At 46.7% G+C, this 15015-nt stretch overlaps 1 protein-coding gene across 2 annotated transcripts in view; it reads left to right on the top strand.

The window, feature by feature from the left end:
• The first annotated feature begins 620 nt into the window (after positions 1–620).
• Positions 621–15015, top strand: part of CLTC (clathrin heavy chain) — a 29533-nt gene continuing 15138 nt past the window's right edge. Inside the window, exons 1-9 of one of the 2 annotated variants that reach the window (XM_030288158.4) lie at positions 621–794; positions 8051–8258; positions 10333–10601; positions 10915–11076; positions 11839–11952; positions 12331–12504; positions 13110–13307; positions 13955–14155; positions 14745–14897. In XM_030288158.4, coding sequence (XP_030144018.1) covers positions 753–794; positions 8051–8258; positions 10333–10601; positions 10915–11076; positions 11839–11952; positions 12331–12504; positions 13110–13307; positions 13955–14155; positions 14745–14897 — 1521 coding nt within the window. In that variant the 5' untranslated portion in view covers positions 621–752. The remainder of the gene's footprint in view (positions 795–8050; positions 8259–10332; positions 10602–10914; positions 11077–11838; positions 11953–12330; positions 12505–13109; positions 13308–13954; positions 14156–14744; positions 14898–15015) is intronic. The other variant, XM_030288160.4, reaches the window with a different exon arrangement.

Here is a 15015-nt window from a genome sequence, read left to right as displayed (position 1 = left end):
GGTGACAGGGACACCAGAGGATGGGGATCCATGAGATCCTGGGGACACGGACACTAGGGGAAGGGGAATCCACCATATCCCAGTGACAGGGACACCCTTGTCCCCTCAGTGTGGCTCCATCACATTCCGATGACAGCGACACCCTGGCAGAGCGAGTGACATCCCCCCCATCCTTCTGACAGGGACATCCCTGTCCCCTCAGCGTCCCCAAGGAGGGGACATCCCTCCCGCCTCGCTGACAGGGACACCCCGCGGCGGGGACAGGCGTGTCCATGGCACCCCGGTGACAGAGCCAGCCCGGGGGGGGTGGTCCGGGGGCTCCCCGCGGTGTCCCCGCGGTGTCCCCCCGGTGTCCCCCCGGTGTCCCCCCGGTGTCCCCCCGGTGTCACCTTGCCCGGCCGCGCCGCCCCGCCCCACGTGACCGCGCGCGCGGGGCGGAAGTGACGCCGCCGCCCCTCGGTCGCATGATGTGGCAGAAAAAAAAAAAGGCCGGGGGAAAGGCAGGGAGGGAGTGATGCGTCCCCAAATAGTCCCTTCCGGCGGCGCATCACACCCGCCGCTCCCATTGGCGCCGCTCGCCGGGATCCCTCCGCGCGGCCCGCCGGCCGGCGGCAGGTGCGGGTATCCTTCCGCAGCAATATCCTTCCGCCGGCGGGGGCAGCTTCCGCACGGCCCCGCTCCGCCATCGCGGCCCCGCTCCGCCCGCACCGCTGAGCCCGGCCCGGCCCGGCCCGGAGCGCCCCGCCGCCGCCATGGCCCAGATCCTGCCCATCCGCTTCCAGGAGCATCTCCAGGTGGGCGCGGGGGCGGGCGGGCCGCTGCCGGGCTGCCGCCGGGGGAGCCGCGCCGGGCCCGCCCGCGGTGCCTCCGTGAGGGCCGGGCGCGCTCGCCCCGCCGGTGTCCGGCTCGGGGAGCGCTTCCCCGGGGGCAGCACCTCCCGGGAAGGGCCGGGCGAGGTGGTTCGGCGGGGCGGGCGAGGCTGGCGCGGTGCCCGGCGGTGCGGGCCGGGGCAGCGCCACCGGGAGATCCCGGCCCGGCACGGGGGTGAGCCGGGCAGGTGGCCGCGCTCGCGTCCGTGTGCCGCTTAATTGTATCGATTTGAACGGGGCTAAAGGCTCTGTGGGTCTAGGGGCAGGGGAAGCGTTCTGCCGGTGTTCCCGCTTGGGATGTGATTTTCTGGAAGGAGCAGCACGTATTGCAGCGGAACGTGGGAGCTGCTGCGGCTCCCTGCAGTGCAGCTGTGGCAGTGCAGGTGCCCAGGTGCCAGCTCTGCTGCCCGCCGGCCTCTCCCCCAGCCCGGCTCTGGCTCTCATCACACCAGAACCACTGCTAATAGTTTATTTCCGAGTGGTGGCATTTAATTTCTCTAAGGTGACTTCCTGGAGGCGGTGCGGGAGTGCGGGGTTCGCTCCCGGAGTGCCTCCCTGTCCGTGGGTGAAGCTGCAGCACAGGGAGGGGTCTGGAAGTGGCGATGATCCCGTTGTGCAATGGGCACTTCCTATCTGACAGGTCTGAAGGGCGAAGTGCTACGGGCCACGGTGTTACTAAGCTCGGTTTCATTGCTGAGGAGCGTTTTTTGGGGTTTTTTTTAGGAGAATTTGTCTAATAAAAGCTGGCACACCTGGCCAAGGTCTTCTGGTGGCATGTGGTGCCAGTGTCTGTGTTTAGTTTTTATTCAGCTGGCTGGGGCTGTGGTGGGCAAACACGTAGTGATGGATTTGCATTATTTACAGTGACTTTTTTTCCTAACTCAAATGGAAAGCAGTTCATTTCTAGACACTTTGTTAAAAGAAACACTGCAGGATACTTAGTTGAAGGCTACAGCTGTTCATAATGTCTAAATAAATGGTGCTTTGATGGTTGTTTAGGTGTGTAGCTGAGCACTGAATGATTTTACTCCAGTATCAGTTTAAAAGCAGGCCAGAATTCATCATTTAGGTGTCCCTGTACTAAACAGCACTGACAGGAGAATCTCAGGAATTGGCCAGTGCCTTGTCCTGGTGGTGGCAAAGCCCCGAGCCAGGTCCTGAGGAGGTTCTGTGCACTCAGGTGAAACCCATCCCTCTGGGCAGCCCAGCTCTCAATCAAGCATTGTGGCAGCGCACCTTTGTGCATTATTTAAGCCCCAAACCCTGCATGTGACCCACTGCCAGGTCTCTAATGACATGAGTGCTGTTACATAATGAAACTCATCTGCTTCACGCCAGAAGTGCTGGGAGCTTTCAGGCCAGCACTACGACTTTTCTGCTTCCAGACTGATTTATCTGTTTATTTGGGGTTGAATTTGCATTTTTTCTCTGCCTGTACCTATTCAGTGTGGAGCACTGGCCGAACCAGTATCTTTTACAGCTGCACACAGGGAGCTGATCTTTTCTCGGATGGGTGTGCACCCCTCTGAGCCTGGGTGCACGTGGCTTTTGCCTTTGAACTTCCTCCTTTCATTTAATTGAAATAATTTCAGAGGAATTTGGATTCTAGGAGTTAATTGCTTTTCTGCTGAGCTTCCTGACGTAAATTATGGGAGCAGAAACACTGATACTGCAATGTTTTTGCTACCCAGGCTGCTCCTAGGAAGTCTTCATGGACTCAAGAATACAATTTCTTGAACTGTACCTGACCCACATTGTCTAGGAAACTTGTTGTACAGGTGTTGTGCAACACTTGCAAGTTTGTAGTGATTCTTAATGGAAGATGAGGTACCCAACTGGAGCCTTAGCCATAAAAAGCAGGTGATGGATTTGAATGAGAAAGTTCTTGCAGGCTATTATTGAAATCGATCAATACACACAGTGTGATCCTACTTCTCCACAGATTCATTATTAGAGGTTAAAAAATGGTCAAGTACAAAGCTTGTCCTGGTGTTCAGCTTCAAGCCAGTCCATTAGCTGTTGCTGTTGGCAGCTTGGCTGTGTGATTTGGGAATGAAAAGGTGAAAGCTCCAGAAACCTTGTTCCTGAATGCCTCATCTCTTGGGGGCACAGTGCTTTGTACCCCAAATTGGAGCTAAAGGTGTACTTTGGACAAGAAGGTAACTTGGTAGGGAGGAGGGAGTTTTCTGGGGAGTGTAAAACCAAAAAGTGTCGTCAGGTTCCAGGGTTTGTTTGTCAGAGTCACAAGCTCTGCAATCTCAGCAGCCCCAGGTGTGTGCAGGCTGTTATCTTTGTGGTGTCTGTTGTACACCCCTGCCTTGCCACCAAGGAACATCAACAACAGGCTGTGCAGAAACTTTCCTTGGGAATTTTCAGGGAGGAACCTGATTCCTGTGCTATCAAAACTCATGTTATAAAACTTTATATAGCTGCTTCTTTTTTTTTTTTTTCCCCAAAGTGGCTATGAGGAAACAATCCACTGTGTATGTAGTGGGAGATCAGAGTTCAGTGTGTGGGACTATTGCAAATCTGGTTGCTCCAATCCAGGCTCCAGGGATTCCTGAAATGTGCCTGTGTGTGTTTGAGGGTGAAAGTAAAACAGCTGCTTACTGTGGTGGGTCAGTGGAGCTTTTCTAAGATGACAGGTTCTTGATGAGTGAGAAGGAACCAGACTAATTAGTAGGTGATGAACTGTGATTGCCACTTAATTTGACCACGCTACCCTGACATATATAAACACTGAACTTGAACCAGGCCCACTGCTGCACTGATGCATTAATAAATAGTCTTCTGAATCTAAATATTTTTGTAAGACAGTGCAGAGAAAACTGCCAGCTCAGGCTGTGCAGTTGATACCGAGACAGAACTGCTTTTTTAACACTAGGAAAAGGGAGTTTGTATCTATTGTTCATTGATGGAGCAAACCTGAATGGCAGCTGTGGTGGTGCTTGGATGGCTCTTGGAATCACAGCTGTGCCAGAGACTGAAACAGGACAGCCAAGGCATCAGAGAACAAAATATACAAATTCAATCCTTTGCTCTAAATATGACAAACAGCAAAATTCTTCCATGTATTGTGCTGACAGTGAGTTTAATGCAGCTTAAACCACGAAATCTCTGCTGTAACAGCATTAGTTGGAAGCAGTTACATCCTCTGTTGATAATACAAGTCAGGAATTGGAGAACTGTTTTGCCTAATGCTGTTTTGTAGGATTCTTGCTCTCTGCTTCTTAGTGGATCCAAATTTCAGAAGCCAGCAGGTTCAGAGTATTCCTACAGAGGGAAAACACGTAACAGAGAATTGAAGTGTCTTGTGGAGAGAGAGATTGTATGTGTGTCTCAACTAATTGGATAGGAGCAATTAGTTAAGCAGTTTATGAGCTGTTCTGGGCATGTCCCTCAGCAGGCACTGAGGTGCAGAGCCCTGCCTGCCTTGGTGGCTGTGCTGATTTAGTGCTTCCTGCTGGGATTGGAGCCTCAACCAAAGAGGAGGAGTGGGATTCAGTGGTTCTGAACTCCAGTTCAGCAGGTACAGCCTCAGTGGTGGAACTGAAGCAGTCCCACAGCACCTCTGTGGCTGCTGAGAGCGGGTGGTGCCTCAGCCTGCTGAGGGTGAGGCAGAAAATAGGAAGGATATAGAAACAGGAGAGCTCTTGAATGTTAGAGAGGTCCCTTATCTGTTGAAAACACGACTTCCTAGGCTGTCACAAGCTGTAACTCTCACCTTGCATTGGTAAATATGAAGTATTTTGCTGTGGACTGGCTGTGGGACTCTCAGAACTGCAGGGAGTAACTAAGAGAGCATCACAAACACAAATGATTTTGTGTGACTTGTATTTGCTTTGCTGAATTTTCATGTGTAGAATTAAAAGAGCAGCTCAAGTGTCTGCCTCGGTCAGTCAAAGCCTAGGAAAGCATGGCCTGGGATGGAGCTAATATGATTCATTACACACTAAATTAAATTTTTCAATTTAGAGGCGTTTTGCAGCTGTGTGATTTCTAGCAGCATGTAGATAAGGAGTCTCTGGGCAGGGGCTGAGCAGCTGCTGGTGGCCACAAGAGCAGTGGTTATATCCTGTTGAGTGTGAGAGTTGAGGTGAAGTGTGTGCTCAGCACTTCCGTGCCCTTCCTCGTAGGCAAGGAGAAATTATCTGACAGCTAAGCAGACTGTCACAAGAAAGGGAACATTACAGGAAGGGGTCAACAAAGAGATTCCTGTCAGCAGTTTTACCATTCAGTTGGATGTCCCATACATGTGACAGCTTCTCTGGCTAAGTTACCAAGAATGCACTTGAATTATCTTCCAGTAAAAAAACAATTCTGGTAATCAGACATTGCCTTACTACGTTACAATGACTCACATCTCAGGGCTGCTCAGATAAATGCCATCACAGAATTCCATGGTTCAGCAGAGCCTGCAAGTGACTGAGGTATCTGATCTTGGGTGAGATGAGTCCTTTGGGGCGACAGCTCTGCTGAACACAAGAGTTGCTGCTGTCCCTGACAATCTGTTTCATGGTTCCACTCTACTGGAGCAGCTATTTCACACAACACTTTATTCCTAACAGGAGTCTGGTGTAAGTGATCTTTCCAACAAATGGTGGTGTAAAATAACTCCAACTGGAAATGAGTTGCCCAAGGACAGTTAGCAAGTTCTGCTTTCATATCTGCTTAAAAGCCAAGGAAGTGGGTTTTGTAGTAAAATATAGCAAAGTCTGAAATTCCTTTTTTTTTCTTAATGAATCAGTGAAATGTAGTGGACCTGGTACAACATTAAATATTTGGTGGTCTTTCCCTTTGTAATAAAGAGAAGAGGCAGAAAAAATCTGCCATAAACCCCTGTACTCCTTAGTTGTAGTTCAACTCCTGAGTTTGTACATTGAATAGTATTGAAATTTTCGGAATAAAAGCCTTCAAAGAAATATTTGCTGTCATGTTTCATGACAGTAATCTTAATCTCTGTTTGCTCTGCTTAGCTTTATAAACATGCCTGCCTCACTCACCTGAACTTCAGCCTATTTGGGCAGGAAAACAACCTATATTCTAGGGAATGATCTCTGCTCAGGAGTTCTGTGCAGCCAAGAAATTCACTGTTGGCTTTACCAACTGGGCAAGGAAGTGCCACTCCTGGCTGGTGACACTCTTGTGTAACCAAACACAGAGATTGTCTCTGTCAGAGACAATTTCCTGAGCCTTGAAGCAGATGTGGTTCATACACTTGGTTGGTTGAGATGAAAGATGAAATGTTGGCAGGAGTTTGTGTACTTAGAGACCTTACTGATGGTTGCACCACCATCAGAAACTTCTCCAGGCTTTCTTCAGAGCTCCTGTGCCAGAATTCTAAATCTTTGCAAGGAAATACCTCACCCTTGATAAGAGAAATTTAAAGTGTCTCCCGTCTCCCCCCTGGGTCAGTGCCTCAGACCTGGCACTAGCAGGTGGCAGTTTGCTGGAGATTAAGGTAAATCTGTCTTGCAATATCCAAGCACCTTTGATGGGGTGGTTTTGTCTAGACCTCCTAAGAGGTCCTGCCATCTGCTGGGACTTGCTGCTCTGGTTTGTTCTGTCGACACCCTTTGAGTGTAGTGCTGTGAGTTATTGCCAGGCAGAGTGCTTGGCTCTCTGCAGCCGCCCCCCTCTACCAAATTAACAAGGAAATTTAATGCTTGATAAATGATTTGGCACTTGTTAAGCCTGCAGCCCTAGCAAAAGGAAATGCCACGTCCCAGTAAGTCACTCCACTCTACCAGATCAAACTCCCACATCTTCAAACCTTCCCTCCCTGCAGGGGTGATTGGGTTGTGCACAACCCTAGCTTATGTACACTGCAAGAGGTCTAGAGGACACTGCTCAAAGTGTGCAAGGGACTTTGGAGCTTGAATTTAAAATCTTCTAAGTGGGTGAGAAACACGTGGTCAGATTCTGGGGTGCTGGACCTCAAACTCTTAAATCTGAGTAAAAGAGTTCTGACTTGTCAAGGAGTTAGGGTTTGATTTTTATATTTTTTAATAGCTGTCAAATGCTGTCACCCAAATATTTCCTGCCTTTATTGTCAAAATATTCTCTGTGTAATCTAGATCATCCATCCAAGTGACTTCTGTGAAGCTTCTTCTGTTACTATGGCTGAGATGTTACTTGTTCCTCACGTGTGCTGTTGGGGAGCCTGGGCAAAGGGGAAGTGGAGTAAAACCCTCTTTATCAGGAACTGCAAACAGGCAGGAGCAGAGCAGCTGGGGCATGGCCTCCTTGGAGCTGGTTCAGAGCACAGCTGATAAGAGCTCCAAACCAGCACAATCAGCCTAAAATTGCTTTGTAGGTCTCGCCCTTCCTGGGACATCTTGGGCTTGAAGGTCTTCCAGAAAGAAAAATACCAGCATATTAGAGCAGATAGTTCTTCTAATAGAAGAAAACTGGAGTTTTTAATGTGTGGACAAACTGGATAGCTGTGTGATATGACCATGAACTGACCATGACTGTATTTTTGCTGTTAAAAATGCAATCAACTTTGTTTCCCTACTGACATCCTCCTCATACAGCAGCTTTGCAAAAGTGCTGTTAACTAAAGTGTTTTGTTGCAAGCTGTACAAGAAACGTGGGCATTGAAAGGCTTAGGGGAGCAGGCTGTGCTCAGAGAAGGAAGTGGTTTATTGATAACTTCTGTGCTAAGCAGGGCCATTGGTGATTTCAGTAGTGCCCAGCTCTGCCTCCTGCTGCAGACAGGCCTGGGCTAATTGCTAGACAGGCAGCTTTTTTTAGCTCCACAGGGATAAAGATAAAGCTCAGACACCTCACATGTGATGTTAAGCTTGGAATAGTGATAGCTGTCAAACCCAGTGGATGAGTTCAGGGAGGAAAGCTGGTGAGAGTGAGGGCTGAAGCTGCAGTGTGGCGAGTTCAGTGTGCTTTAAGCCGTGTGAGGGGGCTCAAAGATTGTGTTCTTAATGGTTAAGTTGTAAATGGACTTTGAAGACAAGATACCAAGTGCTTGAATGCTTCTCCAGGAAGCCTGCTGGGCTTAACTGAAATTGTGCAACACTGTGTGTTGTGCTGGTTTGGGGCAGCATTGCTGTTTTGTCACAAAAAAAAAGTCAAAGTCTGATATTTCCTATGACATTCACAAACGCTGCTTGTGGGTACACCAAGGTAATAACTTAATGTTAAACCTTTTTCTTCTCTTCCAGCTCCAAAATCTGGGCATCAACCCAGCAAACATTGGGTTCAGCACTCTGACAATGGAGTCTGACAAATTTATCTGCATCAGAGAGAAAGTAGGAGAACAGGCTCAAGTGGTGATCATCGACATGAATGACCCCAGCAACCCAATCCGGAGACCAATTTCAGCTGACAGTGCTATCATGAACCCTGCCAGTAAAGTCATTGCATTGAAAGGTATGAAGTCCTGATAAAGGGCTGCTTGAAGTGGATGGAGAGCTTTCTGTAGAATTTATGAGTGGCTGAGGTCTCCCAGGTAATTTATGTGGGAGGATCCTGTAGCAATTTTCCACAATTTAATGGGAGATTAATTTGAATGCGTTTTCAGTTTTTCTGGAGGCAGCTGGGCAGGGAGCTTCAGCTGAGGCTTCCTGTCATTTTGTTGATCATTAGGATGAGTTTTTTCCTTCAGTCCAAATGCTTGCAGCTTCTGAGCAGGGAGAGCTGGAAGCCAAGTGTGGGCTTTAGGGAGTCATGTTAGAGGGAAGTGAGACCTGATCTAAGAGTATATGGTCTATCAGCTAAACCTTTCCTTAGAGACAGGAAAACTAAAGCTCTAAGGCTGGGAAGGGGGGGACAAATACTCTGAAGGCCTTAGTTTGGCCTTGCTGAAAGAAACCAGTGCATATTTTTTATATCAGCCAGTGATAAGAGGAGTAAAACTATGCAGGGAAGACTTGTGTGATGAAGGAAGTACAAGGTCAGCCAGCTTGGTATCTCTGATGTTACAGAGAACAAACAGTCCTCTGGAGTCTCCAGAAATTTCCGTCTCTTCCCCTCAGAGGACCAAAAAGCCTTAAGTGCAGTCATTCTAGAAATGCATGTATTGCTAATGGAAAGATTTGTATGTATCCAATGTTACCTAACTTTGACTTTAATACTGTGCTACTGTTTTGTCACAACTTTAATGCTTTCTTGTGTGTGCAGATGGTGAGTTACTTCAATTGACTGTACCTAGTACCTGTTGTGTCTTATGACAAGAAAAAGCAGAATAAAATGGCTCAGATTGGTGGTGCACATGGCTGAACAGTGGTATTTAAACAGCTGAAGGCTTAAAACTCAGAGGTTTTTCATGCCCTCCTAAACAGTGGAGTCCTTAAGATTCCCAAAATTAATCCACTCAAGAACCCAAAGTGTACTTATATCACTGGGATCTTGATACTGAGTTTTTTATGAGCAGGACTGACCCTTTTGACTCAAGTCTAGATTTTGCCCTGTAATATACCTTGCCTAGCATGTAGGAATGTGTTACCTGAATGTCCTCTCCCCTGACCCTAAAGCTGCAGCTGCACTAGATGTGGAAACAAACTGCTGCCTGTAGCCTGAGTAACTCTGTAGTAGAGAAAGAGATTTCTCCAAGTTCTGGAGAAGCTCCTGACTCAGCATCTTGCATCAATTGCTGAACTAACTGCTTTGAACTAAACCAGGCCTTGGTGGCACTGTGACTTCCTCAAGCTAGACTACAGTTAGTAACTGTAGCAGATATTCTGGCCTGCATCCAGTTTCATGGGATCTTTTCTATTCCTCCTGGGCTACACTTATGTGTGCTTAAATAATTCTTTCCTATAAGTAGTAGAACTGGTCAAAACCTTTCTTATCTTCTCAACAGGAAGAAATAATTTTCTAGGCCACTGTGTTATAAAAACTGATAGAAATGACTGCGGGTGGCTGTTCAGGATGTTTGTATGCACCATTCTATGTGATTTGGAGAACTATTCCTCTTGCTTTCTAGAGCTTGTGTTGGTCACTAGATTCCTTCCCTTGCACAGTTCCTGTCAGTCTGGTTTGCAGTCAGTAGCTGTGTATCCCATTAGTGCAACCCCAAGGTTTTGGTTAATTAGCCTGAATGACAAAAGCCCTCTGCCAACCTGACTGTTCCATGTTGTGCCCTTTTAATATTTAAAACAGATGTGGACATAGCTTTTAATGCCACTGACATGGCTTCCCTCACAACTCCAAAGAGCCTCAGCATGACTGTAACCTGGTTTTGATGTATGTGAAGTATCCTCCAACCCATTTGTGTGGCTGAAGCTTTTGTCTCCTACCAACCCGTTCTCCACATCTGTTTGATTGCTCAGTAGTGGCAAATCAGTAAAATCAGCCCTAGGAGTGTGGCCTGGTTCAAAGTGAAAGCTGATCCCTGAAGGTCTGCCAGTGTAGAACAGCTTTTTCTTGAAGGAAGTCCCCAGGGTTTGATGTCCTAGTGCAGCTCTTCTGCCCTGTCACGTGCTAATGACGCTGTGTCTTCTAGCTGGGAAAACGCTGCAAATCTTTAACATCGAGATGAAGAGCAAGATGAAGGCTCACACCATGACAGATGATGTCACCTTCTGGAAGTGGATCTCTCTGAACACCGTTGCCCTCGTGACGGATAATGCAGTTTACCACTGGAGCATGGAGGGGGAGTCCCAGCCCGTGAAGATGTTTGATCGCCACTCCAGCCTTGCCGGCTGCCAGATCATCAACTACAGAACTGATGCCAAGCAGAAATGGCTCTTGCTGACTGGAATATCTGCACAGGTACTTTACCTCCAGGAAGGTGTGGAAACCCCAGAGCTTGTCTTGTTGTCTCCTTCTACAGGAACAGGACTGATCTGTTCATTCAATTAAATGTAAATACTTGTCTCAATCTTCAAATAACAAACTCAAGTGTAACTGAAAATCTCACATTACTATAACTGGATTTGTAATGATATAAACCCTAGTGCAAGGTTAAGAGTCTGAAGTGATGGTGTTGTAAGAGGAAGCTTGAAATGGCAGCATATTGACCAATATTAAATGAAATTTCTGTCACAGTGCCTCTTTGTCCTGACACTTGTTCTTTTTTGTGTAGCAAAATCGTGTAGTGGGAGCAATGCAGCTGTACTCTGTGGACAGAAAAGTGTCCCAGCCCATCGAGGGACATGCAGCCAGCTTTGCACAGTTCAAGATGGAAGGGAATGCTGAAGAATCCACTCTTTTCTGTTTTGCAGTAAGAGGGCAAGCTGGGGGTAAGGTAAGGCTTGGTTCTAAATATATTGTAATCTTTAGTGACTCACCCTGGTTCTCTGCTTCCAGGAGAACAAGTGGTTTAATGCAAAAAGTTGCATTTAAGGAAGAAAGTGAAGGACTGTGTCAGTCTGGATATGACATGTGGTGCATGCAGAGCTTGGACTACCTGGTGTAGCAAGAATCTGTGAGTGGAGAAGTTAAGTGGCATGTCATGACCAGCCTAATTAGCTGCTTGAAACGTGTGACTCTCAGCTTCACAGAGCTGAGCTTGAGGGAAAAGCTGTGGTAATCTTTCTTTGGTGCTGATCCCTGGTAATCAGACTCAACTAATTTCCAAATTGTTGGATGAAAATTTTAAAAAAGTGAAGCAATAGTGTTGCAAGGCTAAGTAGTGGTCTAATGCCAATGCTGTAATTATTTGAGTTACAGTAAAATCAGAGCTAGATTCAGAGAAACATCTTCAGAACTGTCTCTTTAGAACGTGAACCAAGTTAAAAGAGTGCATCTGAAGTAACCTAACTGAATCCTGAAACTTCCAAGTAATTAGGGGCAACTAAAGATCATATTTAACTGTTTCCCTCGCCTCTGGTACATGAACACCAAGTGCCACATCTTTAGCCAGTGAAAATATTTAGGAATATTAACTTAGTGTGTCTTTGCATAAACTTGGGATTAAGGCTGAGCAGCAAGGGAATTGCTGTCATTTCATTGTTGAATCTATTGTTAAATAAATTAGATGCAAGAATTAATCTTATCTCTTGCACAGCTGCATATCATTGAGGTTGGCACACCACCCACTGGGAATCAGCCCTTTCCAAAGAAAGCTGTGGATGTCTTCTTTCCTCCTGAAGCACAAAGTGACTTTCCTGTTGCTATGCAGGTATGACAGCTGCAAACAGGTCTGCAGCTTCTCTTGGTGGATGTGACAGGAGCAGGGCACTGGGAACCAGCTGTTAATGTGGGCCTGAGGGTTGGCCCTAAACTGGTGTGACTGGTGTGACTGCTGCTTCAGTAGTGGTGAAGTAAAGGTGGGGACAAGCAGCATTCAAAAGCAGCATGTTCTTATTTATGGAAGAAATATCCATATGTTTTAACTGCTTTTCAAGCTCTTCTAATGTCATTCTGCTGTGATAGTACTCAAGTAAAAATAAAACAGCACTTCTGGCTGTCCTGAAATGGCCCAGCTGTTTGCTGAGTCTCAAAAGCACCAACTCATTTATCCAATGCCAAATTTGGGTAATTTATTTCTGTTTTGCAGATCAGTGACAAGCACGATGTGGTGTTCCTCATAACAAAGTATGGCTACATCCACTTGTATGATCTGGAAACTGGCACCTGTATCTACATGAACAGGATCAGTGGAGAGACCATTTTTGTTACTGCACAGCACGAAGCAACAGCTGGAATTATTGGAGTCAATAGAAAGGGACAAGTAAGAAAACTTGGCCTGGAAGCCACTTCTTTAGCTAATCCCACTGGCTCTTCATGATACACTGCAGGGTTCATATCCATGTCTAAAAATTTCCAGAAATGTTAACTCTGAACCCCGCTCAGAACATGTGAGGTCTGACAGTGTAGTGAGCCCTTAAATAAATTTGCTGTTCTATCTCCATGCATATCTCACTTAATTACTTTATGAACAAGTTATAACATTGTACAGCCATGCCTTTAGCCCAGATTGATTTTGGGTGGTGTTGCTTGTTGAGCATGGGGAATATAGAGCAGAAGATTTGTTCCTGGTATCCTCTAGGACTGATTACTTAAGACACAGAGTAAGGGTTTTAAAAGATCCCTGTATCCCTGAAGGATCCATTGTGTCCCTGTGTTTCTACCTCTGCAAATACCTCAAACTATTGATTGCCTGCTTTGATACAGACAATGGATGACATTGGTTCTTTCTAACCAGAGGTCCCTTTAATAAAATGACAAGTATGAGTTACTAAGGGACGAAAATCTTTCCTCTGAGAAGTTAGCTTAGCCTTTGGCTCATTTTTGGTTTTTGGGCTAACTGGAGGTTTCCCCTGGTGGTTTATTCAGGTGCTCTCAGTGTGCGTGGAAGAGGAGAACATCATTCCCTACATCACAAACGTGCTGCAGAATCCTGACCTGGCTTTACGGATGGCTGTCCGCAACAACCTGGCAGGGGCCGAGGAGCTCTTTGCCAGGAAATTCAATGCACTCTTTGCACAGGGGAACTATTCAGAGGCAGCGAAAGTGGCAGCTAATGCCCCAAAGGTAAAGTGTTCAGAACAGCACTGAACTCTGCTGACTTCAGCTTCTTGCTTCAGGAAAGCTCAGTGAATCTTTCTAGTGGCAAGGGCACAACCTTATTGCTGCTATTTTCCCAAAGTAGGACTTGGGTGCCTCACAGGTATTTTGGGTGCTGACACTGACTGCAAGCTGGATGATCTTAGAGTTTGTAAAGCCCACAGAGGAGAGGAGGAATAAATGATGAAGTAATGGCTACGATTCATAATGGTTTTGGTTCTCCCCGTTATTTCTCCAGTGATGCAAAAAAGTGTCTGTGAAAAGACAACCTCTAGCTGAGGCTGCACCTGGAAACAGGATAAAAAAACTCAGGCTAAGACTAAATTCAGATGAGAGGAACTTGCTTGCAAGGCCAAGGGTGTCCTAATTCTGAACTTAAATCTGCTTTGCTACCGAAATAAATTTAATGGATTATTATAGCACATTTTCTGTCACAGCATCTCAGTGCCTGAGCTGGTGTTCAGCCATACTGCTCCTGACATTCTGAGGCTGGCAAAACATAGAAATGCTTGTGACAGCTACAGTGACATTACCTCCAGCTTCCTGGAGAAACTCTTGCCAAGCCACAACAGCAGAAAAGAAAATTGAAGTGGATCTCTCTCTCTCTCTGGCAGGGAATCCTGCGTACTCCAGACACCATACGCCGGTTCCAGAGTGTTCCAGCTCAGCCAGGGCAGACTTCCCCTCTCCTGCAGTATTTTGGCATTCTGCTGGACCAAGGGCAGCTGAACAAGTATGAGTCACTGGAGCTCTGCAGACCAGTGCTCCAGCAGGGCCGCAAGCAGCTCTTGGAAAAATGGTTAAAAGAAGATAAGGTAAGTTTGGGGTTGGTGCCTTCAGAGCTGTGGGGGGGAAGGAACAGCACTGCCTGGCAGCCTTCCTCCCTCCCATGAAAACTCAGCTGGGGGCTCAGCAGTGACAGTAAATAGCTGAGCAATAGGTGCTCACTCTACCTGTCACTATGACTCAAATTACTGCATGAGAATTGATCAAATTCTCACTCATTCTACATTTAAAATCACAGTGGGATGTGCAGAGCATAGGAAGCTCTGAGCTGCTGCTGGGCTTTGCCAAATGCTCCTTTGGATACTAACTGCAAGTGCTTTGACCTGTGGTTACTTCTGTGTAATTAATTGGATAAATGTGCTTCTGTGTAATTAATTGGAGAAACATGCTGATACAATGTGTCAGCCAGTTGTTTCTAGCTCTGAAAATCTGTGTGACTGATGTAGAACATGAGGAGCTGAGCCCACTAGATCACTGCTGGGAGAGTCAACTCAGGCTGTCAGGCTGGGCCTTAATTTTTTAAAGAGAAGTCCAAAAGAAAGAAGATAAATGAGGAAGAGGATGCATCTTAGCATGGCACTGTCAGGGTGGGCTGACTGCATTTCTGTTTCTGAACAGCTGGAGTGCTCAGAGGAGCTGGGAGACCTTGTGAAATCTGTGGATCCTACACTAGCACTTAGTGTCTATCTGAGAGCCAACGTTCCAAATAAGGTCATCCAGTGTTTTGCTGAAACAGGACAAGTCCAGAAGATTGTTTTGTATGCTAAGAAGGTGAGAGAAAATTAAATTCCTGTATCTATCCAGTATTTAATAATAACTAGTGCATGTTCCAAAGTAACTAGAAGTAACTGTGGGGGAATCTGCGAGCCTGTATAGTATTTGTTTTATT

The sequence above is a fragment of the Taeniopygia guttata genome, chromosome 19 (assembly GCF_048771995.1).
Source record: "Taeniopygia guttata chromosome 19, bTaeGut7.mat, whole genome shotgun sequence".
Lineage (NCBI taxonomy): Eukaryota > Metazoa > Chordata > Aves > Passeriformes > Estrildidae > Taeniopygia > Taeniopygia guttata.
This window is presented reverse-complemented; position numbering and strand designations above follow the sequence as displayed.